At 44.8% G+C, this 27,531-nt stretch overlaps 1 protein-coding gene across 1 annotated transcript in view; it reads left to right on the forward strand.

The window, feature by feature from the left end:
- Positions 1–27,531, forward strand: part of MAD1L1 (mitotic arrest deficient 1 like 1) — a 560,284-nt gene that overhangs the window by 308,859 nt on the left and 223,894 nt on the right. Inside the window, exon 15 of the mRNA XM_065412141.1 lies at positions 25,637–25,725. Within this exon, the coding sequence (XP_065268213.1) occupies positions 25,637–25,725 (89 nt within the window). The remainder of the gene's footprint in view (positions 1–25,636; positions 25,726–27,531) is intronic.

Below are 27,531 nucleotides of genomic sequence, written 5' to 3' on the forward strand. Positions count from 1 at the left end.
GAAAAAATGATGTGCAATTTTAAATGCCTTTTAACAATGTGGATCCCGAATTCGAGATGTGAACAGGCAGTGAACCTTGCAAGGGGGAGAGTGTGTGTGTCCCATTAAAGAATATCACAGGTCTGTCCCCTTGTCTGTCTCCATATTTACTTGGTACAAACCCTGCATTCTGCTGAGATTACTCAATGCTGCTTCTCCTTCGAAAGCCTGTATTCTTCCTGGCAATTTGCCTTCTATTCATTAGCAGTTCTAGAAGGAAAATATGTATTTTACTTCATAATGAATCAGATATTTTCCTTGGGTTGCTGCAGTTTGTGTTCGATGTAACAGAATACTCTGCAAACTAGTTTTTATTATTTGTTCATTTTTCAGTTGCACTTGTCTCAGTTAACTCTAACCTTCTCAGAAACAGGAAATGGGCCAGAAAACCGGGAGAAGGGAGGTTGTACACAATTCAGTTGCTTTACTATACGTGATCCTTCATATTCAGGAATGAATAAGACATCAACATTTAACCATTCAAGTCCTTGTGGTGTGCAAATGAGCAGGTCCCAAAGCTTCAGCTGCAGAATTTTTTTTATTGTGGACAAAGCTGCATGGTCCAGAACAAAAAGATAAACAATATAGTATTGTTTTATGTTAAATTGAGTGCATTTTAACACTCATGAAAGTGAACTTGTAGGACTGGCAACAGTCAGCAGATTCTGAAGAAACCTCTGGTCTGAAACCCAACTGCTATGCGACGCTTCTGTTATCTTCCTATGGGCCTCCACACAACTCTGCTAATGCACGTTGGTCTTGATCTTCAACCCTCTTGCTATTCTTGTAATGAGTTGACACACCTCTGTCAGTGCCTCTTAGCTTGGCTGTGTCCTTCTTTGATGTTTCAATATTGCACTTTTCATAAACAGAGACTACAAGTTGTGTCAAACAGTGCGGTGGCTGGGTGACATGAACAGATCTTTTTGAAGGTTTAGTCAATTTCACAGTGACTTGAGTCAGATGTGAGCTGAGAACTCCAGAGAAAACACTATTAATTCCATATATCATCTAGTCTCTAAATTACATGGGCTCTCAGTTTTAAATTCAGTGCGTTTAGCACTGGGCCTGTGCTCGCTGGACATATGAATAGAAAATTGTTACATCCTCCAGGTTTGGTGTGGTTTTTGTAAGCATCTCAGAAATTACTCTGGCTCCAGTTTTCAGTTGCATATCTCCCGTAGACAGCTTGGAGCACTAAGTGTGCTAGCAGATAAGATTGGGAAAGTTGAATTCCTTGTATTTACATATGAAAAGGTGTTGTACGCTATTGTTGAGGAGGGGGATACAGGAGTAAGCAGTGCCCAGTGTATACTCTTGTGGAGTTTTAATTTAACAGAACACTGGAGGTCTTGTGGTTGTCCTCACAGAGCCTATGCCAGTCTGGTAGGAAGAGGCTCCTGACTTCTGGCCCTAGGCTACGGTAGTTTGGAGTATGGATTGCAGAGTGTTGAGATATGAGCTTTATTTAGATTGGTGAGTTTCATTCAGTAGACCAGAGAAAATTGTTCCATAGCATGTAACAGTCTGTTTTCTCTCTCCCATACTTATATCCCATTTGAAAGAAGCTGACTTATTGTAGCTCCTCTTCAGAACTGGAGGTTGGCTTTGCAGATGTTTTCCCTCCTTCCACAAATAAAATCTCCCTCTTGGAGAGGGATGTGTCACTCCTTTTATTTCTTTAGGGGTGACATGGTAATGTTCCCTTTGGATGCTGCCATTCCATTTCAGACCACCTGAGGTCTCAAAGGACCTGCTACTGAACAAATGTTCTCTCCTGGCATGTTTCTCCAACTCTCTCTCTCACCTAGGTGCCCTTATTTTCAGACTCATTTTAAATTGACACGTCAGCAGTTGTTTCCCTGATTTGGATTCCTTACATCTCCCTTCCCTTTTATCCCCCTCCCCATTATTTACCAGTGATCTTCTTCTTGTTAGTTTGATGCTAAGCTTCTGTGGCTGAGAAGATACAAAAAGGCTGCTTCTTACCCTATGTTCTGACAAATGTGGATATTGCTTTTCACCAGCTAGTCTCTGCATGAGCTTAGTCTACGGCTGTAAGTAAAATGGAATAAACACCTGTCAGGCACTATCACACAATCCAGTGGGTCTTTGGGCTGCTGATTGGGATAAGATGCTGTGCAGGTGACATCTCTGCAACCACCTTAATGAGTGCTAATAGTTCTCCCACACTGCTCACAGTGGTGAAGATGAAATGATGTGCTGTGAGTTCAGTGGTGTAACAGATTTTATCTCACCAATGGGTCTGAGTGGGTGTTTGTAGTTATTCTACTGTGGGCCCATGATAGGTAACTCATTCTGGACATACTGATATTTAAAATCAAAGCCTCTGCAGCATTAGTGCACTGGGAGAATGGCCTGGACTAGAGTGACTGCATGCTCTCCACTGCCAGGAGGAGAGGGGCCCAGTTTCAGGGAGACGCGTGGGCCCAGAGAATTCTAGAAGAGTGGTGGCATGTGCCGCTTGCTGACAGTGCACCAAAATGCACTGTATCAAAAAGTGTAATAGACATGTTGAGCTAACTGGCATAGTGTATTGCAGCACATGATTCAATTATTTCTCTGCTAAAAATCAGTTTACTACTGGAAAAAAAAGAAATGAAACAGCTCCAGCTAATTGCAGTTGACAAGACAAAGGCAGTTTGACTTTCCAGTATTAATTAGCAAACCCATACTAATTAGCTTGTATAAGCACAATTCACGCTTCTTTCCCTAAATGCAATTAATATGGCAACTGAAGACGTCTCTGGGCTGTGCTGCTATCATTAACATACTTCACCCTAATTAGACATGGCCAGTAGTGGCTGGAGAAATGAGTTTGTGAATAAGCCATAAAACACGCTCTAATATTTTATACCCTTCAGGGAACTTGAACCTAGAATTTATTTTCTGATTTAATAGAAATTACCCCCATCATTGAGTTGTTTAATTATTTTAATAGAACTTTGATTTTCTTTCCCACTTCCTTTAAGTTATTTATTTTTCCCTTATTTGCTTTTTTTGGGTGTTTGTGTTCCCATTGTGGGGGTGGTGTCTTTCTGCAGAGGAGTTGTGTGGCATGTGATTACAGGATGGTCGGCAGCCAATCTGTCGGGACTTCACCAAAAACTGGGTGATCATTTGTTCCTGATTTTGCAAAAAAAAAAAGTTCAGCTGCTTTGTTCTTGCTGAAAGAAACTTTTATTTTGTTCTTTTCAACCCATTTTTCTGCAAGTTTGTTTTGTTGATTATGTCAGCGAAGGAGTTTTTGAAATAAGTTAGTTCTCTTGAATAGCTTTCTCTACAACTTGCTCATATATCAGGGGATCGTTCAGTGTGCTCATCAAGACCTGTAGTTCCCTAAGTTTGTGGTTCCAGGATCTTTATATGTGTGGCAATTTAGTTTAATGCTGTTTGTGGGCATATTGGGTTGACAGTGTACAAGTCTGATTGCCGTTTCCTCTTGCTGAGGCATACACCCAAGTATTCTTTGCAGGAGGTTTTGTTTTTTTGAATTCCTGACTTGTTTCCCTTCACTCATATCCTCTGGTACTCATGACAGAATTATCTGGCTCGGGCACGTTATCCAAATAGTGGCTGGGATCTGTGATCTCCATCTCCCTTTAGTCCCTTTAGCAGGTGGCATTTGTGTCTAGACCTTTTTCACCATTTAATCTCTGAGGGAAGTGATGTTGGTGTTTGGGTATCAAAGAAGCATGCCTGTGTTTTCGTTTTCCAGAAGCGCTCTGGGCATCTCAGGCTTTTGTCTCAAAAAGGCAGCATGGCTTCCAGGGCAAATGTGAGTTCTGAAGGCTTCAGATTGGTGATTGGAAAAGATTCTTTTTTTATCTTCGTACAGATTAAAGGGGCCAGGTAGGGGAGTCAGAAGTGTTGCTGAGCAGGGTAGGAAGCAAAGGAGATTTGGAAATGTAACTAACAAAATAAATTAGAGGAACTGGAGGCCATAACAGAAGAAATTAAGAAAATGATGGGAGAGGGATAGAGAGAGAACATAGAAAGGTAAATACAAAGACAGGGTGATTTACAAGCTGGGAAATAGCCCTGGGACCAAATCATATAATGAGTATGATGAAGGTGTAGCAATGTGAAGTGCCTTAAATTTCAAAATGCTAAACTGTATTTGTGTCTTTAGGGATAACCAAAATGGGATAACACTTAATTAAGGAAAGAACATAGAAGAAACAGGAATAGTGAAACTGAAGTGAACAGCATTGTTCTGCAACAATTAAGAACTGGAAAGAGACATAAAGACCATTACAGAAGCTGAGCTGAGAAAGAACCAGCGTGCACCAAGGGGTAGGCAGCAGAAATCCACAGATTAGAAACATTTAGTAAATGGAGGAGCCTACAAGCCTTATCTTGGATTTGATATTTGAGTGAAATACCAGCTGAAACAAAAGAAACTCCCACATTTTGGTCTGTGCGTAATGGGAGTGATAATACAGAAGAGTGAACCTCAAAACAGAAAGACCTATGGTGGCTGGCTGGGCATTAGGGCTAAGAAATAAAATATCCATTGTATCCATATTTAATAATGAAAGGTGATCAAACATGCAGTTAGAAATATCACCAGGACAACGAGAGTGATACAGGCGAAGGTTCTAAGAGACCGATAAAGCCTGCAGATCATCTACAAATAGCTGGCAGTTAAATCCCTAGGAATTAGAGCACTAAGCTGCTGCAGGTATAAATAAAACTGAAGCTAGTGTAGAACCCCGTAGATCACCCATGTGGGGGGATGGCTGTAGAAGGACAGGGGTTTTTTCCTTTTGTTTTTCAGACACAAGCTGCAAAAAAGGAATGATCAGTGAGATAGGTTAACATCTATGAGAATGCAAAGCTTTGGTTTCCAAACTAATTTAGATGACAACAAATCTCCGTAATATTTCTACAAATCCTAGCTTCTTATACAAGTCTAGCAAAATCAAGACAGATGACTGCCTGGGTATTCAACTTAGCAACAATGTGATCTTAACAGACATGTAGTTAAGGCAGTTTAGTGAACTATCCAGTGCTAAAATCGGATTGAAAAGGATGAATGTGGTTATAAAAATACAGCAAAAACTGATCCCAGATGAGATAATATAACAGTTTAGATACAAAGGGGGAAAGAATGGATGGAAATTTGAAAAAGTTCTTGATGGTTTAAGTATTTAAACTAGGCTTCTTTATACCTGGAATAACCAACACATATTTAAATTTAGATGGGCAAATTCAAGAAGTTAAGGAAGAATTAACAATAATCGTAACAGTGCCTGTGATACAAATGAAGGTCTACATGAGTAGAGCAGAAGTGATAGGATCAATCAGTTAAGCAAGTTGTTGGTTGTGCTGTAGAGATCAATACAAGAATATTGTAATTTGAAACAGGGGGAATGAACAGCATGAATCAGAAGACAAGGGAGAATGGTAAAGAGGAGGATCCAATATCACCACCACCACTAGAACAGCGTTGTGAATGAACCCTGCTCACCAGGAGAAACGTTAACTCCTCAATCATGTGCATTGAATCTGAAAGAGATTGTTGTTTAGGATCCCCTGGTGTACCATTACCTAACTGCCATGCTGATTGGCGGACTAGAAACATGTACCGAGAGAGAGAGACTTAAAGGAAAATTTAAGAAGGCAATCTTTCCCCTGCACACACTTTCTCCTGTCCTTATCCTTTAAATTAGGGGTATGATTTTGCACTTTCACTTGGAGTTTTGTTCCTTCAGGAAGTTGGACTGATGGGAAGGGGGGAGAGCTATGTATTGTAGGGAGGGGTGACTGATTTCCCTCCCCCACCCCCCCATCCATTCTACCTAGATATGCAGCCATAGCTCTCAGGGTAAATTCTTTCTTAGGGGAAGGGAAAGAAATACAATGATTCTGAGACTATATCTACCCTAGTACTATTCCTAGAAAAGAGCTCAGCCTCTGTACCCATTATAATATTCGTAGGAAACTTGTCCCTCTCTGTTCCCTGTGGAGCGGTGTATACTAACCTGTAAGGCATGGAAACAGCATCTATTTCTGACTCCTGTTTTAGCAGATTAAATGAATGGTCCCTTGCAAAATTCCTTCTGCTGGCATTTTCTTCAAGTTCTGTCTCTGGAAATTCATGCTCAGTACACAAGACACTGGCAAAATCAAAAACATCTGTTGTATATTACTGGGGATGGAACAGTAATAGAGACAGGGAAACGTCGTGATCTTGAATAGGTGAATAAATCACGTATGACACAGGGAGGGGATCAGCATGCTGCACTTTCACATACTGGTGTATCAGTGCTACTTTAATTAGGTTAGAAGAGGAGACTCTGTCATTCGATTGTACTGGTTTATTTCTGTTTTAAAAATCCATCTAGGCACATGGGATCAAACAGTACATTCTCCTCAAATTAAAAAGAAATAAACTGTCTGTTTAAAAGTCCCATTACACAAATGAACCTGCTGTTGGAACCATTAACATTAAAGTTTTATGGAACTCGGCAGTACCATTTGGTTTGAGCAGGACAGTTTACATTTTCTCATTGAAGACAATCACAGCTGACATGGGGTTAAGGACTTTCATGCAGCAGTGGAAAGCACTTGAGTAGTTTCCAAAGCAGAGAGCGCCTTTCTCTTTCTTCTTGGGCTCCTGGCTCCTCATAGGAAAGGGAAACTTGGTACCAGAGCTGTATGGTGGTTCTAGCTCAGATGATGTTCCTGAAGGTCAATCTCGTTGTAAAAAATGTGGCTGTGGTGATTCAGTCTTGCCTCAGTGCTACATGTCCAGCCTTGGAAGCTTCACTGTAGTGTAACAGAGTTGTTGCAGTGTTGGCTTAATGCTGCATTTCCATCCAGGAGTCTGGCTGTAGTATCCTAGAGTTGATAGTTATAACTTAGTATTATTTACATTCTCTGATCCTAACAATATTGTTGGGGAGCCTGCTGCTCTAGAGTAATGAAGTAGTACTTGCTTTATTCAAGATGCTTCTGATTGTTTGAGAGCTCTTGGAATCGCTGGTCATTTGATTCAGTTGTGTTGAGGTATAATTTCAGGATCCTGGTGATGCATGATTCCTCGCTGTCTTTTCGAAGTTGTGTCTCAAAATAATTCATGCGGACTTTCCTTTCTTTACCAGGTAGATAGTTCCCTAGTCACATCTCACCTGGATTTTGAGGCTTCAGTCTTTTCTGTCAAAACTTAGGAGTTTGAAGATGATGCTCTTCAGTCTTTCAGATGTCTGAGTTGATAGGCTACTGGAGCCATGACCCCAGGTTCCCTCATTATGGGTGAAATTCACTTCTTCCAATGGACCAGCTCCACTGAAATCCCCTTAGGCCCTATTTTGAAGGCTTTAGTGGTGCACAGGCCTTGTGTTCTGCACAAGGGTGAGTGTCATTCTGTAGGCACAATCTCTCTCTGCACAAGGATAAAGAGGAATATTGAGAATACTGCTGGCTGGGCGGTTTCAGTCTGGGCTCTTCACCCATTCCTCCCTACTTGCTGAACGTGCTGTTTGTGAAAGGTTTGTTCAGTAAGTAGTACCTCTGCAAGCAAACTCCAGAGGAGTAGGAGGCTTTAATAATAAAACCCACCTTCTTTACATAGCTGATATTTTTGCCTTTTGGGAGTTTGTTATATAGCGAAACCAGTGAACTGATTGGGGTCTGATTTGTGTTCTCCCTAATGGACTTTCACAAACAAGGCAAACCTGATAATTAGCAATAGCAAAAAGGGATATTTCATTAATTAGACTGAATGAAAAACCTATAGACTTGAAAATCTGTCAACTTGGCTTTCCCACCTAGTACCAGCAGGGCCGGCTCCAGGCACCAGCCCACCAAGCTGGTGCTTGGGGCGGCACCTGGAGGGGGGCGGCGCGGCGCTCTGGCCCGAGAGCGGGGCCGCGACCAGGCTCGCCGCCCTCCCCCCGGCACTGCCTCTGGCCGCCGGGGAGAGCGGAGCCCCGGCCGGGCTCGCCGCCCTCCCCCCGGCGCTGCCTCTGGCCGTCGCGGAGAGTGGAGCCCCGGTGGGGCTCGCCGCCCTCCCCCTGGCGCTCTGGCCCCCGGGGAGAGCGGAGCCCCGGCGGGGCTCGCCGCCCTCCCCCCGGCGCTGTGGCCGCCGGGGCTCCGCTCTCCCCGGCGGGGCTCGCCGTCCTCCCCTGCCGGGGGGGGGGGGGGGGGGCGGCGGGAGGCTTTTTTGCCTGGGGCAGCAAAAAAGCCAGAGCTGGCCCTGAGTACCAGCACCTATAAGAGCATCTGCAAGAACTTGGTGAGGATACTGAGGTTAGGGCATCCCTCCCCCACTCTTGTAGACGATTCTGATAATCTCAAATGATCAGGGTCTCAATTTTACCTCTTCTTTGAAAGACATCATCTCCTACAGCATAGTGTCTACTGTGATTATTCTGGAATATTAGATTAGTGTTGTTTGAAAAGTGCCAGCTACTCATTCACGAACACCACTTCCTTCAGCACCTAGGTTTTCCTAGATCTCTCACTCAGGTTCTGACCAAACCTGACCGTGCTGAGCTTGTGAGTTCGAACAAGAACACACTGCAGTGTGGCAGAACTGCTGGAAGAGGAAGGACGCACCTGTGATAGTGGGATTTGGATTAACATCTTGGCACTGTGGTCAGATGCTGCTGATGTGATCAATGCAGTTTCAGATCATGACTTTTCCATCGTTGTGTAATGACCCTCCCATCAAGGTTTGTCAGTGGAGACTGAACCCTTAATCGTCAGGGCAAAAGCACAGACAGACCACCACCACCTAAGGCAACAGCACAACTCCAGTAGTTGTAGCACTAATAAACTATTACCTCTATGTAACCCTTCTCCGAGGTGTTGGCACCAACAAAAGTTGCGTTCAGAGAGTTTTAAGAGGAACGCCTAGGTAACAAACACTAGTGGCTCCTCCCACTACCCATAATTTCTGCGATCATTAAATACCTTCCCTGGCAGCCCTTAATAGGCACTACCTTCCCACTCACAAACAATGAGTCTGCATACAAAACAAGGACAAATGTATTGGGGGGGGGAAAGGGAATACAGCATCAACTTGGGAAAACACAACAGCATAATTATATGAATGATAAATAAAACACTCCTCCATGATGATTTTGGCAGTAGTCCATTAACTCTGTTCCCTACGTGCTGCTGTGAACATCCAATAGGCAAATGTTTCCTAACCATGTCACTTTATCTTTTCCCCATCTGCTAAACCCCACTCATGGTTTAGATCAGAGTAGTCCAAGTCGTGCGGTGCACTCAGACGGACACAGACCTGTCTCTAGTCCAGTCCCTTGGGAAGTGCTGCCTGGTCTTGCCCTGAGATGGCTCCACCTAACCCATCTGTAGTAATTTCAGCTTTACTTGGCTGGGTACAAGGGGGTTCTCCAGAGTTCACTCAGCCCTGCTGCTGTCCTCTGCAGCCTCAGCCAGGATCCCTGTCTACATTGCACTGCACTGAAGAGCTGCCTCTTTTATCTGCCATTGAAGAGTTTTCTCAACAGCACAGGATACTCCGTGATGTGGAACCAGTAGTATATGGGACCCCTGAGCAGAGTCCTTGCCACTGGCAATGCACTCCTTGCCACAACACAAGGAATGCTTTCCCCTCTTCTGTCAGTTGTAATACACAACTCTGAGTTTGCATATAGTGACTGTGACTCTCAAACTGGAGGAATTCTGGGTAGAAAGCATATGCAAATGAAGCTCTCTATAGCCATTCTTCCCCCTCTTCATTCATACATTGGATGGAGGAGGGGAGGGGAGGAGGAGAGAGCTCCTTCCTCTCTGGAGCTTCTGGGGTTCTGTGTAGAAAAGCTTATGCAGATGAAGCAGGTCGATGGCCGTTCTTCCCCCTGCTCATCAATAGAAGGGGCAGAGAGCTCCTTACCCTAGAACTTCAGGCCACAGGGCTCACATACATGTAGATTAGCCAGTAGAAGGAGGCATGATGCTTCTCTACAAACCTGGTGAAGAGTATTTGTTTTACTTGCGCACATTGATGCTGTGAGGAATATTGTGTTCCTTGTTAAGGGCAGGTGAATGTGGTCTAAAGGGTATGTCCTGCAGTGCTGAAGTAGCTGATCTGTAACAGATCTTGATTTCCACTAAAAAGGATCACATTTGAAAGTCTTGCTTTCCAAAACTTCATGTCTATTCAGAAACTGGGCGATGGTTCACAACATGCCCTGACCTTTACAATGCAGGATTATGACTGAAATGATGCCGGAACAGAAACACCAGGAATTTCCTCCTTTGTGGTGCAGAAGAGTATGGGTGGAGAGCTTTATAAGATGTTCCCTGATTTGAAAAGCAAAGTCAATGCTCTTTAAATACAGAGCCTTTCTGTTCTCCATGCACTCTCATTGAGTCTGTGATGAATCATGTGCTATCTCAGGGTGACAGGGTTTGATTATATTAGTTGAGTTAAAGCTTCCTCTAGAGAGGAGTGAGGTCTTTCTGCTCTACTAGGTTGTTTCTGGGAGGGAGGGAGAGGTATCAGGTGTGAGTTCCTCGATTCTTCTGGGATTTCAGTTCTGTCTGACCTGGAAGAGAGAAGGAGCCTGGAGAGACAGCAGTGATAGTTCTGCACAGAGATCATGCGTGTAAACAGGGCACTTGAATTCCTCTGACCACTGCTCATCGGGGGAGGGGCAATAATCCTTAACTCAGTGGTCCCCAACCTTTTTCGTCTAGTGGGCGCCAGACGACGAGCCACGGAGGATCGTGGCGGCGAATGAGCATCCACTGAAATGCCGCCGACAAGCGGCAACGTCAATAGGCATCGCCGCCGAAATGCCGCCGAGAAGCAGCGTCATCCAGAAGCGTCGCCGCCGAAATGCCACCAAAAATCTGTGACATTTCTGCTGTGACGCCTCTGGATGCTGCTGCTTCTCGGCGGCATTTCGGCGGATGCTTGTCCTCCGGCCAGTACGCGGGCGCACTTAGACACCCCGGCGGGTGCCATGGTGCCCGTGGGCACTGCGTTGGGGACCCCTGCCTTAACTCCTCCATGTGTCATCCTGAGGGAGGAGAAGCAGCTCTCAGATCCGTCTCCCTCCCATTCCCACAATACTTATGAGCTATACCGGGGAAGGGCATTTTGCTTTCTTCAGTGCGTAGGAGGAATGGCTGTTGGGTCCTCTTTCCCCCTTTCTGGCACCTCCAGAAAAGGAAAGAGCCTCTGGGGCACCTGTCCTGCGGTGGGACTGACACGGGTCTCTGACTTTCTGGGATGCAGTTTTGCAAACACTTCTGAGCACATGTAGCCCTCGAGCGATCTGATTTAATGGGGGCGGGTGAGGTAATGTGCTGTAGTTATGTCCAGAGATCAGACCGCTGACTAGGTGCCTTTGTTTATGCTCATAGATGATTGTGGGTGTATAAAAAAAGTCTAAAAAGGCTAAAGTCTAAAAATAAGGCCTCAAGAATGTGTCTTGTTAGCCTTTGCACTCATAGATGAGTGCAGGAAAAGTTGTTTCCCCATTATTTATTTTGCCTTCCATCTGGGCTGTGTCTCTGTGGCATTAGAATAGATTGTCAGCAGTGTCTGTGCTTTTGGCTGCCAGAGGTGTGGTGGTGGTGGTCGCAGTTGGGGTGTGTGTGTGTCTCTCTCTGAACTGTTCTATCAGGGCAACAAAATCCTTTGGAAGAAGCTGCAAAACCTCATTTATCCACAGAGACTAGAAGATCATATAGCAGATCTCTTCCTATGACCTCTTGGTAAATAATGAATGGGTTCATCCTACCTTTTTTGGAGTCTCTTAATTGAGGCTGACAGCACTTTGTTGTATTACAGGCTCTGGCTTGTCAGGAGACTTCTTACTTATTTATGGATATTTCATTAACCTCTAATGACTGGCTGTATAAAAGCAAGTTCTTGCCAGGCCCCGTCCTGTTGGTGCTGCTTCCAGTGCTAATATTTTCTACTGCAGATCATTTTACACTTTCCCTTCCCGTTTGTCCTGAGCCTAGGAGGTTATTGTTGATGGCAGTCGGAGCATGTGTCCCAAAGGCTGGGAAAACAGGTTTCTGTTTTTTGACCCATGCTAAAGCAATGGTATTCAATGGTGTGTTGCTTTCTGGTTTTCCTTTTGTGATCACTTGCTTTGGTAAGGATAGTGTTGATTGAAGAGGGCCATAGGCACACGTTGCAGGATAAAATGGGAAGGTCTGACCCAGAAGCGCCTGCTTTATTCTTTGCGTTGTGCTCCCTTTCTTTGCTGTAGCAAGAGGGTTTTGTGATGGCTCATTTCATTGGAAAACTTGAGTGCTTCTAAATCAACTCTTCCACAAGCTGTTCTTGGGAAGGGTTTGAGGAACAACAGTGATGACTTCAAGCATCTGCCAGTGTTTCTTGGGAGCCATTGGAAGCCCCTGCTGAGAGAGCTGCTTCTTTCACATAATGCTAATTGGCTTCCCTCCACAATTCCCCGGCTTCCTATAATAGGGAATTCAGAAAACAGGCTGAGTATGGCCCCAGCTCTCCCTCCTTCTTCCAGCCAAGACAGGAGTCAGAAGAGTGCCTCCAGCATAGAGAACACCTGCAAAATTGTGACTGCTGTGTTTGCAGGAATGTGAAAGAGCTTTGCTCAAACTGGCCCCAGTTCTGAGGGGGCTGTATTTGTGTTCAGGGAACCACCTCAGGACGAGATGTGTTTGAAACCTGAATCAAGCACTCAGTCTGCCAACAAGGGCTTCTTAGCTTCCTATGGAATCAAGCAAGGACTGACTTTATCATGCATCTGTCCTGGGAGACACAGCTGAAGCACAGAGCTGGAGTTTAGACTTCTTTCTTTCCCCTTCGTCCTTTCTCCAGGTTAATTAGTTGAAATACATATGCTCATTGACAGTTTTCTTTGACCACTTATTTGATGACTTGCTGGCAAGAAAACTAATATGGAAAAAACTAAAATAAGTGAATAAGTAAGCCACCATCAAATCACAGTTCTTTGGGTGGGATGCATTGGCAGTTCTTCTGTCATTTATTGCTAGGAATAGTGCACGAAATCTATTGGGGCGGAGCAAACTTTGTACACGAGGAGGTGGAATATCTCTGCAGCCTCACTGGTGGTTTTGGTTCTGAATTAGTTACTAGGAGGCCCAATTTTAGCAGACATCCCTGCTCCTTTGAGGGGTTTATCCTATTCTCTTGGGAAAAGCACCCTTTTGCTGCTTTGTCGAAAGCTGGAAGACTTACAATGCACTGGTGCTCCGGACTGCATTAGATGGGATTCTGGCTTACTGACGGCAGAAGCTTTGTCAGGTTCCCTGCAGAGATTGTTATTCAATGTTACGCTGTTCCTAACCAGGGGTAATGGGAAGGAGGTGTCAGCCATTTAAGTCTAATTACTCTGGAGCTTCTTTGCTCTCAGTGGACACCAGCTGTTTTGCTCTCCCTGGCGGGAGGAGCTTTCTGTAATAATTAAAGAAAACAGTCATCTAAAAGCTGGTGAAAGTGGTGGAGCGGGTCTGATAACAGCTGAGAGGATCTGAGCTGATGAACATGGAAATGATCCCCCTGCAGAATGAGCTGTTAGAGGTTGGAAAGGGGGCATTGTTTAGAACCTGGGTTGTTTCACAAGCTTTTGCTGACGCATGCACCGCTGTTGCAGATGGGCTCCATGGTTGGTGCTGGAGGGCAAAAAACATGCAATAGGAGATGGGAGTGCAGCTAAGCAAAGAGGAGAGCGAGGATCCATGTTTGCTCCTGTCTCTAGAAGTGAGAAGAGGGGAATACGAAAGAACATGTATTCATGCCAAGCACTCCGGTCTTATGAATCTCCTTGTGCCCACTTGGCCTAGGCCAACTTCTTCTAGCTCCATGAGGAGGGTGCCCCCTGTGTTTCCTTTTCTCAGGATGTTACTTCTCCCCTGGAAGTTATTTCCTGAATGTCTGATATCAGTTTCCTTCTCCTGGAAACACCCGGTAGTGCTTATCCCTAGGGTTGCCAGGCATCCAGTTTTTGACCGGAACGCCCCGTCGAAAAGGGACCCTGGCAGCTCCGCTCAGTACTGCTGATCGGGCCGTTAAAAGTCCGGTTGGTGGCACAGCGGGGCTAAGACAGGCTCTGCGCAGCTCCTGGAAGCAGCTCGCATGTCCTAGGCGCAGGGGCGATCAGAGAAGCTCTACATGCTGCCTCTGCCCCCAGCGTTGGCTCCACAGCTCCCATTGGCCGGGAACCGCAGTTAGCTCCCTAAGTTGTGGCCAGAATCAGCATGGGTTGTTGTTCATTTGTGTTTTTTTTTTTGCATAACTTCTAAGACTCTGCTTATCATAGTGGTCTGAGGTTTTGTGCCCAAGTATTAAAACTCTTGGACAGCTAGTTTTATGTAACACACATGCATCTCTGTATGTACACGCACTCAATTTTTTCCCAGTGGAATTGCATCTCTCTGTACCAGGGCTGAATTGGGCCTATAAATTTGTTTGCAACTTCACCCAGTATGTGCCTGCAACTTCACAGTGTAGAAGGAGATGTTTTGGGGGAAAAGCCATGGACTGCCTTGCAGATCAGGGGCAAAGAAAGGAGTGGGTGAAAGCTCATTAGGGCTCTCTTGGATTAGATCAGCTAAACTTTATTGGTTCACGTACCACTTTCTTTAAAATTGTGAAATGAATTGGGTGACTATCAAGTGCACGTACCACAGTTTGGGAACCTCTGGATTAGATGAATTAGTTAAAACCTATGCTGTGTTTTGAAAATACAAATGCTATTTCAGTGCTAAGTCTGATTATTATTATAATCTTCCCTTTTGTGAGGTTGCTGGGGGTGGTGGTGGAGTGGTGACGGTGAAGAGTGACCTTGGAGACAAATTTTAGATCACAAAGCTGTGTTTCGTTGCTGGCCGTAACAAAACCCAGCGTTCTCTGTTAGTTCCGAAAAGCAAGGCACAGAGGTAAGGTGCATCTGGGGGGAATGATGATTGCAATCGATAGCTGTTCCTTGACAGCTGAAGTAATTTTGTCATTTGTTTTTTAAGACTGTCCTGGCGGGAGGGGAGGGGTTGCCTCCTAAAAGTGAACAAGCCCTGCTGATGGGATAGATAGAAACTACCTCATAAGCAGGATCCTGGGGGTGGGGACCACATGACAACGAGGGGAGGGGAAGGTGGCTGCTGCAGGCGTCCGGCAGTGACAGCTCCTTCTCCCTTGGCACTTTATTCGCTTGTAGCAAGCGCTCCTAGTAATTACGCCTCTTAATTTAGGAGAGCGAGTGGGAGAAAGGAATATAAATTTGTGTATTAGCTTTAGAGATTGGAAATAGGGCAAGCGAACCTTCTCTCCGGGAGATTATATTTGGAAATGAAATAGAGTGACATTCAGTATAAACTTGAAAAATTGCTCTCTTTAACAGCAACAGGAGGAAAAAAACACCATCCATATTGCATTGGAGAGAAGCTGAAGTCTGTGTGTGTGTGAATAGATATTGCATATATACACATATATTGCATACACACACACACACACTCACATCTGTCTATCTGTGTGTATATAGGCAATTATATAGACATATATATGTTTTTAGGAACCTATCTGTTGGAAGACTATTTACCCTTAGCCCTCCCTTCCCATTGATAAAGGACACTGACTTTGTTGTTACAGACCAATTAGCCTGTATAGACAGTGGGATTCGGGGCATGTCTGATCCAGTTAGCTCTTGTGTTTTTAAAACATTTATAAATGCGTTGTTGTTGTTTTTTGCTTTGTTTCGCTCAAGTGTGAAATAGTTCTAAAGCACCATTATTTGGTCTCCAGTTTTTCTCCATGTGGTCCTCATGCTCAACAATAGCATCAAGGATTAGCTTTCCTAGGAAAAAGCCCTAACTAATCTTGTACCTTTTAGCCCATTTCTCAATGGCAAGTCATGTAGTATTTTTGTAGCCAATACTGCTGTGTTTCTTTGAAGAGGAGTTGGGTCAAAGGTGAGCAACTTGCTGCTCAGCTATTGAGAATCCGGTGCTGCTTGGCTCTTCCCAAATGTTTTCTGCCCCTGATATTTTAGGTGACATTTTCATTCCCCTGTACATTGAGGGTTCATGGTGAAGGTGGTAAGAAGTCTTTTCTTTGTATGGAAAAGCTGATCAGAAGGGATTGAGTCTGGAGTTTAGAGCCCTAGTAGTATTGCCATGTACCCAAATGACTATGGCCAAGGGAGAAGGAGCTGTTACCACCAGACACCTACAGTAGCCACCTTCCTCTCCCTGTCATGTTGTTCCTCACCCCTAGGATCCTGCTTATGTGGCAGTTTCTATCTATCCCATCACTAGGACTTGTTCACTTTTAGGAGGCAACCCCTCCCTTCCTGCCAGGACAGTCTTAAAATGGCTGTCACAAGGGATGTGGGATCTTTGTTCAAACACCACATTTGTTTCTTTGGAGGCAACTTGAGACAGGAGGTCAGACTTGCTGCACTGGCATGTTGGAAGGGAAGTAAATAAAATTCATATTTATTGATGCATCCTTTATAGATGATTACAACTGATGTTACTAGAATAACTGACATCTCAAGTGTCTGTTGGAGAGTGATGCATTTCATTTTCAAAGCTGAGTGTGTGGGCCATATAAGGGCTCTTTAGAACATAAGAATGGCCATACTGGGTTAGATCAATGGTCCATCTAGCCCAGTATCCTGTCTTCTGACAGTGGCCAGTGCCTGGTGCTTCAGAGGGAATGAACAGAACAGGGCAATTATCCCATCCCCTGTTGTCTGATCCCAGTATCGGGCACCCAGAGGCTTAGGGGCACCCAGAACATGGGATTGCTTCCTGGACCATCTTGGCTAATAGCCATTGATGGACCTATCCTCCATGAACTTATCTAATTCTTTTTTGAACCCATTATAGTTTTGGCTTTCACAAAACCCTCTGGCAAGGAGTTCCACAGGTGGACTGTGCATTGTATGAAGAAATACTTCCTTTTGTTTGTTTTAAACCTGCTTCCTATTAATTTCATTGGGTGACCCCTAGTTCTTGTGTTATGTGAAGGAGTAAACACTTCCTTATTCACTTTCTCCAAACCATTCATGATTTTATAGACCTCTATCATATCTAGGGCCCTACGAAATTCACGTTCCATTTTGGTCAATTTCACAGTCATAGGATTTTAAAAATAGTAAATTTCATGATTTCAGCTATTTAAATCTGAAATTTCACAGTGTTGTAATTGTAGGGGTCCTGACCCAAAAAGGAGTGTTGTGTGTGTGCATGTGTGTGTGTGTGTGTGGGGGGGGGGTTGTGGTACTGCTACCCTTACTTCTGCGCTATTGCTGGCAGCAGTGCTGCCTTCAGAGCTGGGCAGCTGGAGAGTGGTAGCTGCTGGCTGGGAGCCAAGCTTTGAAGGCAAAGCCGCCGCCACCAGCAGCAGCGCAGAAGTAAGGATGGATGGCATAACCTTGCGACCCCACCCCCCCGCAACTCTCTTTTGGTTCAGGACCCCCAATTTGAGAAGCACTGGTCTCCCCCGTGAAATCTGTAGAGTATAGGGCAGGGGTCGGCAACGTTTGGCACGCGGCTTGCCAGGGTAAGCACCCTGGCCGGCCGGGCCAGTTTTATTTACCTGCTGACGCGGCAGGTTCGGCCGATCGTGGCCCCCACTGGCCGCGGTTTGCCGTCCCAGGCCAATGGGGGCGGCGAGAAGCGGCGCGGGCGAGCGATGTGGTAGGACCCTAATCATATCCTGTCTTAATCGTCTCTTTTCCAAGCTGAACAGTTTTCTTAATCTCTCCTCATATGGAAGCTGTTCCATACCCATAATCATTTTTGTTGCCCTTCTGATGTCCTTTTTACATTTCTAAAATATTTTTTGAGATTGGGCGACTAGAATTGCATGCCGTATTCAAGGTGTGAGCATACAATGGATTTATATAGTGGCATTATGATATTTTCTGTCCTATTATCTGTTTCTTTCCTAATGGTTCCTAAAAATCTGTTAGCTTTTTTGACTGCTGCTGCACATTGAGCAGATGTTTTCAGAGAACTGTCCACAATCACTCCAAGATCCTTCTTGAGTAGTAACAGCTAATTTAGACCCCATCATATTGTATGTATAGTTGGGATTATGTTTTCCAATGTGCATTACTTTGCATTTACTAACACTGAATTTCATCTGCCATTTTGTTGCCCAGTTTTGGGAGATCCCTTTGTAACTCTTCGCAGTCTGCCTGGGGCTTAACTATCTTGAGTAAATTTTGTATCATCTGCAGACTTTGGCATCTCACTGTTTAACTCTTTTTCAAGATCACTTATGAATATGTTGAACAGCATGAATATGTCCCAGTACAGATCCCCGGGGGACACCACTATTTACGTCTCTCCACTCTGAAAACTGACCATTTATTCCCACTCTTTGATTCCTTTCTTCTAACCAGTTACTGATCCATGAGAGGACCTTCCCTCTTATCCCATGACTGCTTACTTTGCTTAAGAGCTTTTGGTGAGAGACCTTGTCAACGGCTTTCTGAAAGGTCAAATGCACTATATCCACCGGGTTACCGTTGTCCACATTTGTTGACCCCCTCAAAAAATTCTAATAGATTAGTGATGCATGGTTTCCCTTTAGAAAAGCTGTGTTGACTCTTCCCCAACCAAATTATGTTCATCTATGTGTCTGATAATTCTGTTCTTCAGTATAGTTCCGACTACTTTGTCTGGTATGAAGTTTAGGCTTAGTGGCATGCAGTTGCCAGAATCACCCATGGAACCTTTTTTAAAATTTGGCATCACATTAGCTAACGTCCAGTCATCTGGTACAGATGCTGATTTAAGCAATAGGTTATATACCACGATTAGTAGTTCCAGAATTTCATATTTGTGTTCCTTCAGAACTCTTGGGTGAATACTGTCTGCTCCTGGTGACTTATTAGAGTAGAACCTCAGAGTTACAAACACCTCCAGAATGGAGGTTGTTCATAACTCTGAAATGTTTGTAACTCTGAACAAAACTTTTTTGTGGGTCTTCCAAAAATTTACAACTGAACGTTGACTTAATACAGCTTTGAAATCTTACAATGCAGAAGAAAAATGCTGCTTTCCCTTAATTTTTTAGTAGTTTACGTTTAAAACAGTACTGTATTTGCTTCTCTCTCTCGCTCGCTTGCTGCTGCTGCCTGATTGTGTACTTCCAGTTTCAAATGCGGCGTATGATGACTGGTCTGTTTATAACTCTGCAGTTCTGCTGTACTGTTTAATTTATTCCAAAACCACCTCTAAAGACCCCTTAATCTGGGACAGTTCCTCAGGTTTGTCACCTAAAAAGAATGACTCAGGTGTGGGAATCTCCCCTTTGTTTCATTCTAGTCTTCAGGTACAGACTCCTCCCTTCCAAGCCGGCCTGGTTTTGATACATTTAAATATTTATGTATTTGAATAGCTGATTGAATTGTGTTGAGATTTGTGGCAAACACAACCTCTCAGTTCACCTTTCCATACTGTCTCCATAGAAATTCACTTCTTATTTATCTCCGCCTTTTAAATTCACCTCTTTTGCTGAGGAAGGCCTTTCAAAGGATGGTGCCTCACTCAGCCCATTATTTACCATAATAAACTTTAGATGTTGATAATGGATTCACCACTTCCCCCTTTTTTATAATTCCCCAAATGCTGAATTAGAGGCAGAACATCTTCATCTTCAGTATAAAGTTGTTGAATCGGCCCCTCACTGTAACTCGTTCATTTAGATCACATTGATTATTGTAACAGTAACTATGTCTCCAGTCATGTAGTGTTGTATGAAATCTGTGTCCATAAAGTGGGCAAATAAACCCCTGACTCTTTGTTTTCATCACCCAAACAAGTGCTTATTTTAACACTGAACTGAAATATTTTTTTAAACGAAATGCAAAACACAAAGGCTGCTTTGAAATCTGGGATCTTAAAGCTGGGCACAGAAATCTGTATTTCAGTGTGTATAGCTATGTAGCCTGACTTTCACAGGCAAGTTAATATTCAAAAATGTCCCATTTTTTGATTGGGAAATTTAGGAGCTTAAGTCCCATGGGAGTTCCAGAGTTTGTAAGTCACTTTTGAAAATGAGACTTGGACCTAGTCTCCACCTAAAACATAGGTTGAGAGACAGTTAAGCCAAACTAAGCCCTGGTGGAGAGAGGTCGAGGGAAGTTACTGCCTCTCGAGGGAGTGGATTTGCTACTGTGACAGAAAAACCCTTCCATCGCCGTAGCAAGTGTGTGCGTTTCAGTGGTGTCACTGAAGCTCTGCCACTGTAGCACTTGTAATATAGGCTAGGTCTACACTACCCGCCTGAATCGGCGGGTAGAAATCGATCTCTTGGGGATCGACTTATCGCATCTCGTCAGGACGCGACAATCGATCCCCGAATCGACGCGCTTACTCCACCAGTGGAGGTGGGAGTAAGTGCCGTCGACTGGGAGCCACGGCAGTCGATTTTGCCGCCGTCCTCACAACAGGGTAAGTCGGATCTGATACGTCGAATTCAGCTACGCTATTCGCGTAGCTGAATTTGCGTATCTTAAATCGACCCCCCCCTGTAGTGAGGATGTAGCCATAGATACAGCCTTAGATTCCTAGGTCACAGATCATTTTGAAAATAACTGACATGAGCAGCCACACCCCCAGGGAGCTGTGAGGACTTAGCACCCTGAGAATCAGTATTAACTCAGGTTTCAGAGTAGCAGCCCTGTTAGTCTGAATCCGCAAAAAGAACAGGAGTACTTGTGGCACCTTAGAGACTAACAAATTTATTAGAGCATAAGCTTTCGTGGGTCTCATTGGCAGAATATCTGGGGGGATGGAGCTTAAAAGTGACAAATGCCACAAGTGTAACTTGAAACCAAATATCTGAAAATGAAGGATCTGTTTTTCTTACCAGCTAGTAGCCCAGTTCAGAGTTGTGTGTTTTTCCTTCCATCTCTAAGGATCTCAGACACTTCAAGCAGAACAGGGAAATAGAACAGGCTGAATTCCTTTTTTTGCTGTCGGTGTTTGTAAAGTCATCAACACTTTCAGGAGAACCATCTTGAACTCCTGTCCCCTGGCAGGTTCAAAGTGGGGGAATGGGAGGAGAGGAAAAAACCATTCCATTTAATTCTAAACGTATTAGTAATTTCCCCTCTATTCTGTAAATGATAAGGCCTGAGATGTGTTTTCTGTTACTGAAAACATCATGGCAGTACACACCATATAGATAATGGCACCTTTAATGAATGAGTTATTTTAAATGTTGGATGTGCCCTGATCTCATCCAATCAATAGCTCTAAAGTTGGCCAGAAATTGGGGATTATGGACATCAAGAAAGCTGCAAAGGAACTGGATAGAATGGAATGGAGGGAGGGGGAGGAAAAGAGGCTCTGACGTATTCTGGTTAAAAGGCCATTGCATGATCAAAATGTTAAATACCAGTTTATTTTTTCTCACCATTCATGGCCTCTGACATTACTCATGGTTCTGCCCTTTCCCCCGGTGTCATAAAAACCTTGGCTAACTTAAAAAATAGCCTGGCTTCTTCTGGAGCCAGTAATATATTCTTTGGAATGGGGACAAATTAATTAGAGGGCCTAATGCTGAGCAGTTTGAGCTCCTGAAGCGCTCTTGGGAATAGTTTGAGCTTAGCACCTTTCTGGATCAAGCCTGTTATCAGGATAGGAGACACAGTAACATAGGGATGCATACCCACCCTGGGCTGAGATTCCCACCCCTGCTCTGGCCTCCCTGTATGCCAGGTAAAAGGGCTGGAGCAGCATAAAGGAGCTCTGAGAGTACATCTGCACTGCAGAAAAGATATCGTGGCAGCGAGTCTCAGAGCCAGATTCGGGCTTTCTCTAGGATACTAAAAATAGCAATGTAGACGTTCCTAATCAGGCTCCGAGACACACCCCGTCACCAGGCTTAAGAGCTTGCGTGGGAACCTCTACATTGCTGTTTTTAGCCCTGAAGTTCAAGGCCAACTCACCTGTAGAACTGGGTTCTGAGACCTGCTGCCATGTTTGTTTTTTGGATTTTTTTTTTGGGGGGGGGGGGATTCAGTGTAGAGGTAGGTCAGAGGTTTTCAAACTGTGGGGTGCACCCTCCTAGATGGGCATGGAGGCATATTTTAGGGGGACAAGCAGCAACATTAGCCGGCTTGTGCCTGCCCCCATTGCAGGACAGGGAGAGAGTGCCACGTGCACCCCTGGACTCACCTCAGCAGGCCACCCAGATTTCCTCTCCTGGCAGCCTCTGCACCTAGCGCTGGCTCCGCCCCCAGAGACGGTCACACGCGCCACCCCCCACCCTGAAAACCTGAGGGGGGAGGGCAGAGAGGCAGGTATTGGCCCTGCTCTAGGGTGCATCCTGGCTGCAAGGTAGAAGCAGCCTGCTGCTGGGGAAGCCTTGGCTGTGCCGTTATTAAGTATCTGTGTATCTGAAACTTACAGGTGCAGGTAATTTCATTGAAGTCGTGTTAAGGTCTGTGTTAGATTTATGAGCAGGGTATCAAGAATATTTCTGGATGTGTCTATTTTTGGCTGGGGGGGAGGGGGCAACCAAATATTGTAACTCAAAGGGGAGCTCAGCTCAAAAAGTTTAAAAACTGCTGACGTAGACGTACCCAAGAAGCCCCAGATCTAGCTAGAGGAGAATTCCCCTGTTGCAGGCTCTGAATAAGACAGCCAAAAGCTGTCTTCCAAAGACCCCCTTGCAAGCACAGGTGTATGGGGGTGAGGAACATTTTGGGGGTGGGGAGGCAGCACGTAGCACTGTGGAGTTTCTGGCAGCATTGTGGCCCACAAGAAGCCAGGGACAGCTGCTGGGATTTAGGCATCCTCCTCCTCCCCACATCCGTCCAATTTACACCGTGGATTTTTCTGGCCCCTGGAGCAGCTCAGACTTGGGAGGGCACAAAGGTTACTTAAAACCCTCTTACCTCACCCCCCCACAACCCCAGGTTGCTCGTAGAGGCACCGCACGGAATCTCACCCGGGTTCTAATAGAGCTGCCTAGGAGGTAGTCGCTGTATAGTTACTAGAAGTGTGACACTAACTCCTTATCAAATAGGACTTACACTGACACTGTGCCCTCTGGAACAGATATGAGCACATGTGTACACACAGACACATCTCCCCTCTCCTCTTCCCATTATACACTCAAACTCTTTCCCTCTGCACACAACAAACACATGCAACCCCAAACCACAGAAAACAGATTCCTAACCCCCCATCTTCTCCAAAGGAGCCGGCAGTGATTTATTGGTTCATGTCAGGTGGCAGGTGGCAGTTGGACTCAAGGCTGAGGCCGCTTAGCCTTTGATAAATAGCATATTTACCAGTGCTCCATCTTCAAATGCTATCCACATGTGGCCCAGAAAGCAGCACAAAACTATAATAACAAACCTCATCCCAGCCTTCTGCAGAGATGGGAAGCAGAGTGTATAATGAATGTTTCCCTGCTAGAAGTAGGTTGGAACTGAAGTCTGCTGCCAGTACCAGTTCCTTGATTCTCATCCCTGGAATTATCTAGAGTGCTTGCTTTATCCCAGCCATCTGTAATGAACTGAGCTGGGACAGATAAGCTCAGTAATCAGAAAATTGAGGGAAGCATTCCTCGCTGTGATAATCTTGTCAGCCGGCTAATATACATGAACATTTTTACAGCATAATGATGCAGGAGGGCTTTTTGCTTCTTTCTTCTTTCTCTTTGCTTGAAAGGGTTTTGGCAAATAATGGGAGAATATCCACATCTAGTGTTCCAAAAAGGATTTTGGCTAGAACCTCTTCCCCCCTCTTTCTCCTTTGCTTTAGCCCCTGATGTATCCAAAGGGGTGGGGAATCAGGCTAGCCCTGTCCCTAGCTATAATGCTGCCATGTTTTTCATGCCTTTCCTGCAGCATACAGGTGTGCAAAGATACATTACACTGGAACTTTGTTTCTGGCTGAGCAGTGTGACTAGGCATAGCTCTGCGGTTGAATCCATGCTCTTTTTGCCCACCTACCCACTGTCCCCTTCTTGTAAAAGCAAGACACTGATACCAGCTGGCTGCATTTGGACCTAGTACACCAGTGCAGAATTCTGATGCTCTACACGTCTAATCAGTACAGTTGAAGGGTACTGTTTGTTAATGTGTTATCTCCCTGATGTTGAATACTGAGCCCTCTGTGTTCATATGGTTTGCATCTCTAATTAGGGTTGTGTTGCTTATTATTTCCCCTGTAAATGGAAAGCATAGCATCTGGCCATAGATTTATGAGGGGGAGTTAGCGATCAGGAGATACAAGACAGTTGCTGAAGGAAGAGCCAAAGTGTGAGGAGGGGAATAGGTGTACAAGAACAGACAATGAAGAATGAGTGGGGAGGATATCCAGGCTGGGAGGAGACATAACAGGGCCGCAGGGTGTCTGAAAGTTACTTACGCTCAGAATTGGTTGTCTCTGCTTAGAATGCCTGAGGCTTTTAGGATAATAGTTTAATAGCAGGTAAAATATACCATTTCTCCCTCCCCTTTGCGGGGACTTTTGGGCACTGGATGGGGGACACAGATTTGCATAGCCAAAGGAGACCAAAGCGATTGCTACACATTCCTCCCTCTGCTCCCAACCTGACAGTTATAGGGGCTGAGTAAGAGATTCCATGTGCTCAGATTGTGGCTTGGTTTCCCAGCCTAAAGGGAGCTGAGGCAAACTGTTTTCTTAATTCTTCATCCACTGTTTCTTCCCCACCCCACCAGGGCAACTTGTATCTGAAAGGGTTGGAAATTCTCCCCTGTCGGATGGGTGCAGTGTAGAAGCCTCGGACAGAAGTTAGACTGGACAAGGCAATCTGATCAGCTTATTTCCTCTGGGAGTTATTGGTGCTCAATGAGGTTGCATTGCCAGTATAGAACTTCAGGTGCTAGGCAACTCCTAGTTTCGTGCAAAGAGTTCTCTGCCTCGATTTACTCACCAGGGAATGGATGGGGAAATATTCAGAAGAGGAGCAATGGCTCCGCTTGAACAATATGAGTCCTCCCTCCCCCCTCCCTCAGCTGCCCCATACAGCCTTTGAGCAAATGTGGGGCGAGATAATTGGAGGTGTGGCAAGAGAGGGTGTATTAATTGGGGAGCTGGTACTTGGCACATGTAAAACTGTTGTATTTCACAAAGTATATTGGAATGATTTCTATACTGAGATGGAGCTGGCTGTGGAGTATGAAATGGCTGCCTCCCTGCTGTTTCTCAGCATCATATTATGAGGTGAAGTTGGTTTCCATTTCTGTTGTCTCTAAGCTGAAGAACCACATGACACTGGACACAGCTGCCTGATGGAAATGAAGGCACTTATGTGCCAGTGGGATCATAGAATTTGCTGTAGTGGGATGGATTGTGAGCCATCAGGTTGTTGTAAATGCCTGATGCTTCAGAGGAAGGTGAAAAAACCCATAATGCATCTGGCCAGTTGTACCTCCATGAGAAGTAGTAATGATAAATTCCTTACTGCAAACTTATATTAGAAAAATCTGTGCGCCATGGTCCATACTTCAAAATATTGAAGTTCCAGGACTCCTTACTCCCTGAGAGTCCTGGGCATTCAGTAGTGTGATTCAGCAGTGTGCACCCATGTCTGTCATGTCTCTGATAGATGAACTAACCTCCTGTCCTATTCCTGCAGTTGGAAGTGGAGCTAAAGAGCCTGAAGTCTCAGGCATTCACAGCAGCTCAGAGCACCTTCATCACTACTGAGGAAGTGAACGCACTCAGGTGAGCATGTGCTAGGAGCTGTTCCTTCTATTTGTTACACAATTGGGGAGAAGGGAAAGGACCAAGTTGATGTTATAAAAGGAAACAAATGCTGCATCCTCATCATTTATTATTTCTATTGTGGTAGCACCTAGGAGCCCTGGTCATAGCCCGGGACCCCATCTGTAAAAATGTGACACCGACACCCCCCAGTCGTCAGCAGGTGGGATTGAACCTGGGACCTCAGTGCATGAGCCCCTACTGCATGAACTAAAAGCCATCTGACTCTTAGCTAAGGCTGTAGAGCAGACTCATTAATCTCTAAGTGGTCTCGGTGTCACTACATGGGACAGAACACCACACCCAGGTGGTGTGTGGGTTACACAAACACACAACAAAAAGACAGTTCCAGGAAGCTTACAGTAAAAGTAACTAAGCTTTAGGGCTGGTCATTACACTGACCTTTTCCTGATAGGATATTTTCATAGTAGAATCCTTCTTTGTCCACCTACCTTCACCTCATGCTCATGTCACCCACCAAAACCCCATAAGAAATTCCAGGAGCCATGGAAAAGCCCTGGGGTCTCTATCCTTTCTTACACGTTGTCATTTTCAGACCTTGGGTTTCTACATGCTCTGTTTTGGAATCTGCTTGAGTCTCTTGCCCTCTGTTAATTCATGTTGCGGTGGCTCCTTCATCACCCCATTTACTTCCCTCCCTGTGGAACAGCTTTGCTGTTTGTTTTTTATTTTTACTGGATCTGGACTTTAAGTACAGAACCTGTTGGCATCCATGGAGAGAGGCTTAGAAACAGCCTTTTGTAATACTGATGTGCTTCCAGGGCTGGAGAGAAAAGAAAAATGGTTCCCCTAGTGTGCAGTTGCAGATGGCAGAGGGATACATGTTGTGATTCAATGAGAGAGAAGTTACAAAACAGCATTTCAGCAGAGGGATACATAAGCACTTACAAAAGCTACAATGAAACTAGACAACCTTTCAGTGTATTTATTAAAGTATTTACAGCTCCCATTCCAAGGTAGGTGAAACAATAAATACCGAGCGCAGAAAGTTCATCTGTATCCAGAATGTTTTAATAAAGTTCCCTCTTTTTAAACTGAGCCAATCTGTTCGATCTTGACAACTTGCATTTGTGGTTCTGAACTGATGTGAGATTTTGGCTGGATTTCCTTCTCTTAATTCTTTTCTATTTTCAGTTCCATCATTGTAAAAGTATTGCTGCCTCTCAGGAGCGAGAGCCGGATTTTGCAGGAGGCACAAATTATTGGCCTGCATTTTATGGATTTTCTAAATGTCCCCCTCCCTGCCCGGCTTGTTTTACAGCTCTAGAAGGGTTGTTCAGTATTAGAATGGAATGGATTTGAAAATGGCCAGTGTTCAGCTAAGCTGTTCTAATACAATAGAGAGCTCTTAAACTGCCCTTTGGGATGTATTTCTCAGGGACAGCTCCCACAAGATGGAGTGGCAGAATTTTGGAGGCCTCTCTCCACCAAATCATCTTTTAATGAGATGGTACTGTAGGTCACACCGTGGTTTTGTTCCCTCCTCCCATGAGGGTAAATCAGTTCTTCCTAAATCCTTATTCATGATGTGAGTGTTGGTTTGAGACTTAATCTCATTCTGTCTTTTGCTTTCTCTGGGGGGCACACAGGACTAGCCTGAAGCATGGTGTTTGCAGTGCTACAGGGGTGTTCAAAATCTCTCCAGCAGCAATAAAACTCATCCCTTATTCTGATTAATATTATGCTTCTCTATCAGTAAAACCAGCATCCTGTTTGCTGTCTTCTGGGAGCTGGAGGCTTTCAGGA

This window comes from Emys orbicularis, chromosome 10, assembly GCF_028017835.1.
Source record: "Emys orbicularis isolate rEmyOrb1 chromosome 10, rEmyOrb1.hap1, whole genome shotgun sequence".
Lineage (NCBI taxonomy): Eukaryota > Metazoa > Chordata > Testudines > Emydidae > Emys > Emys orbicularis.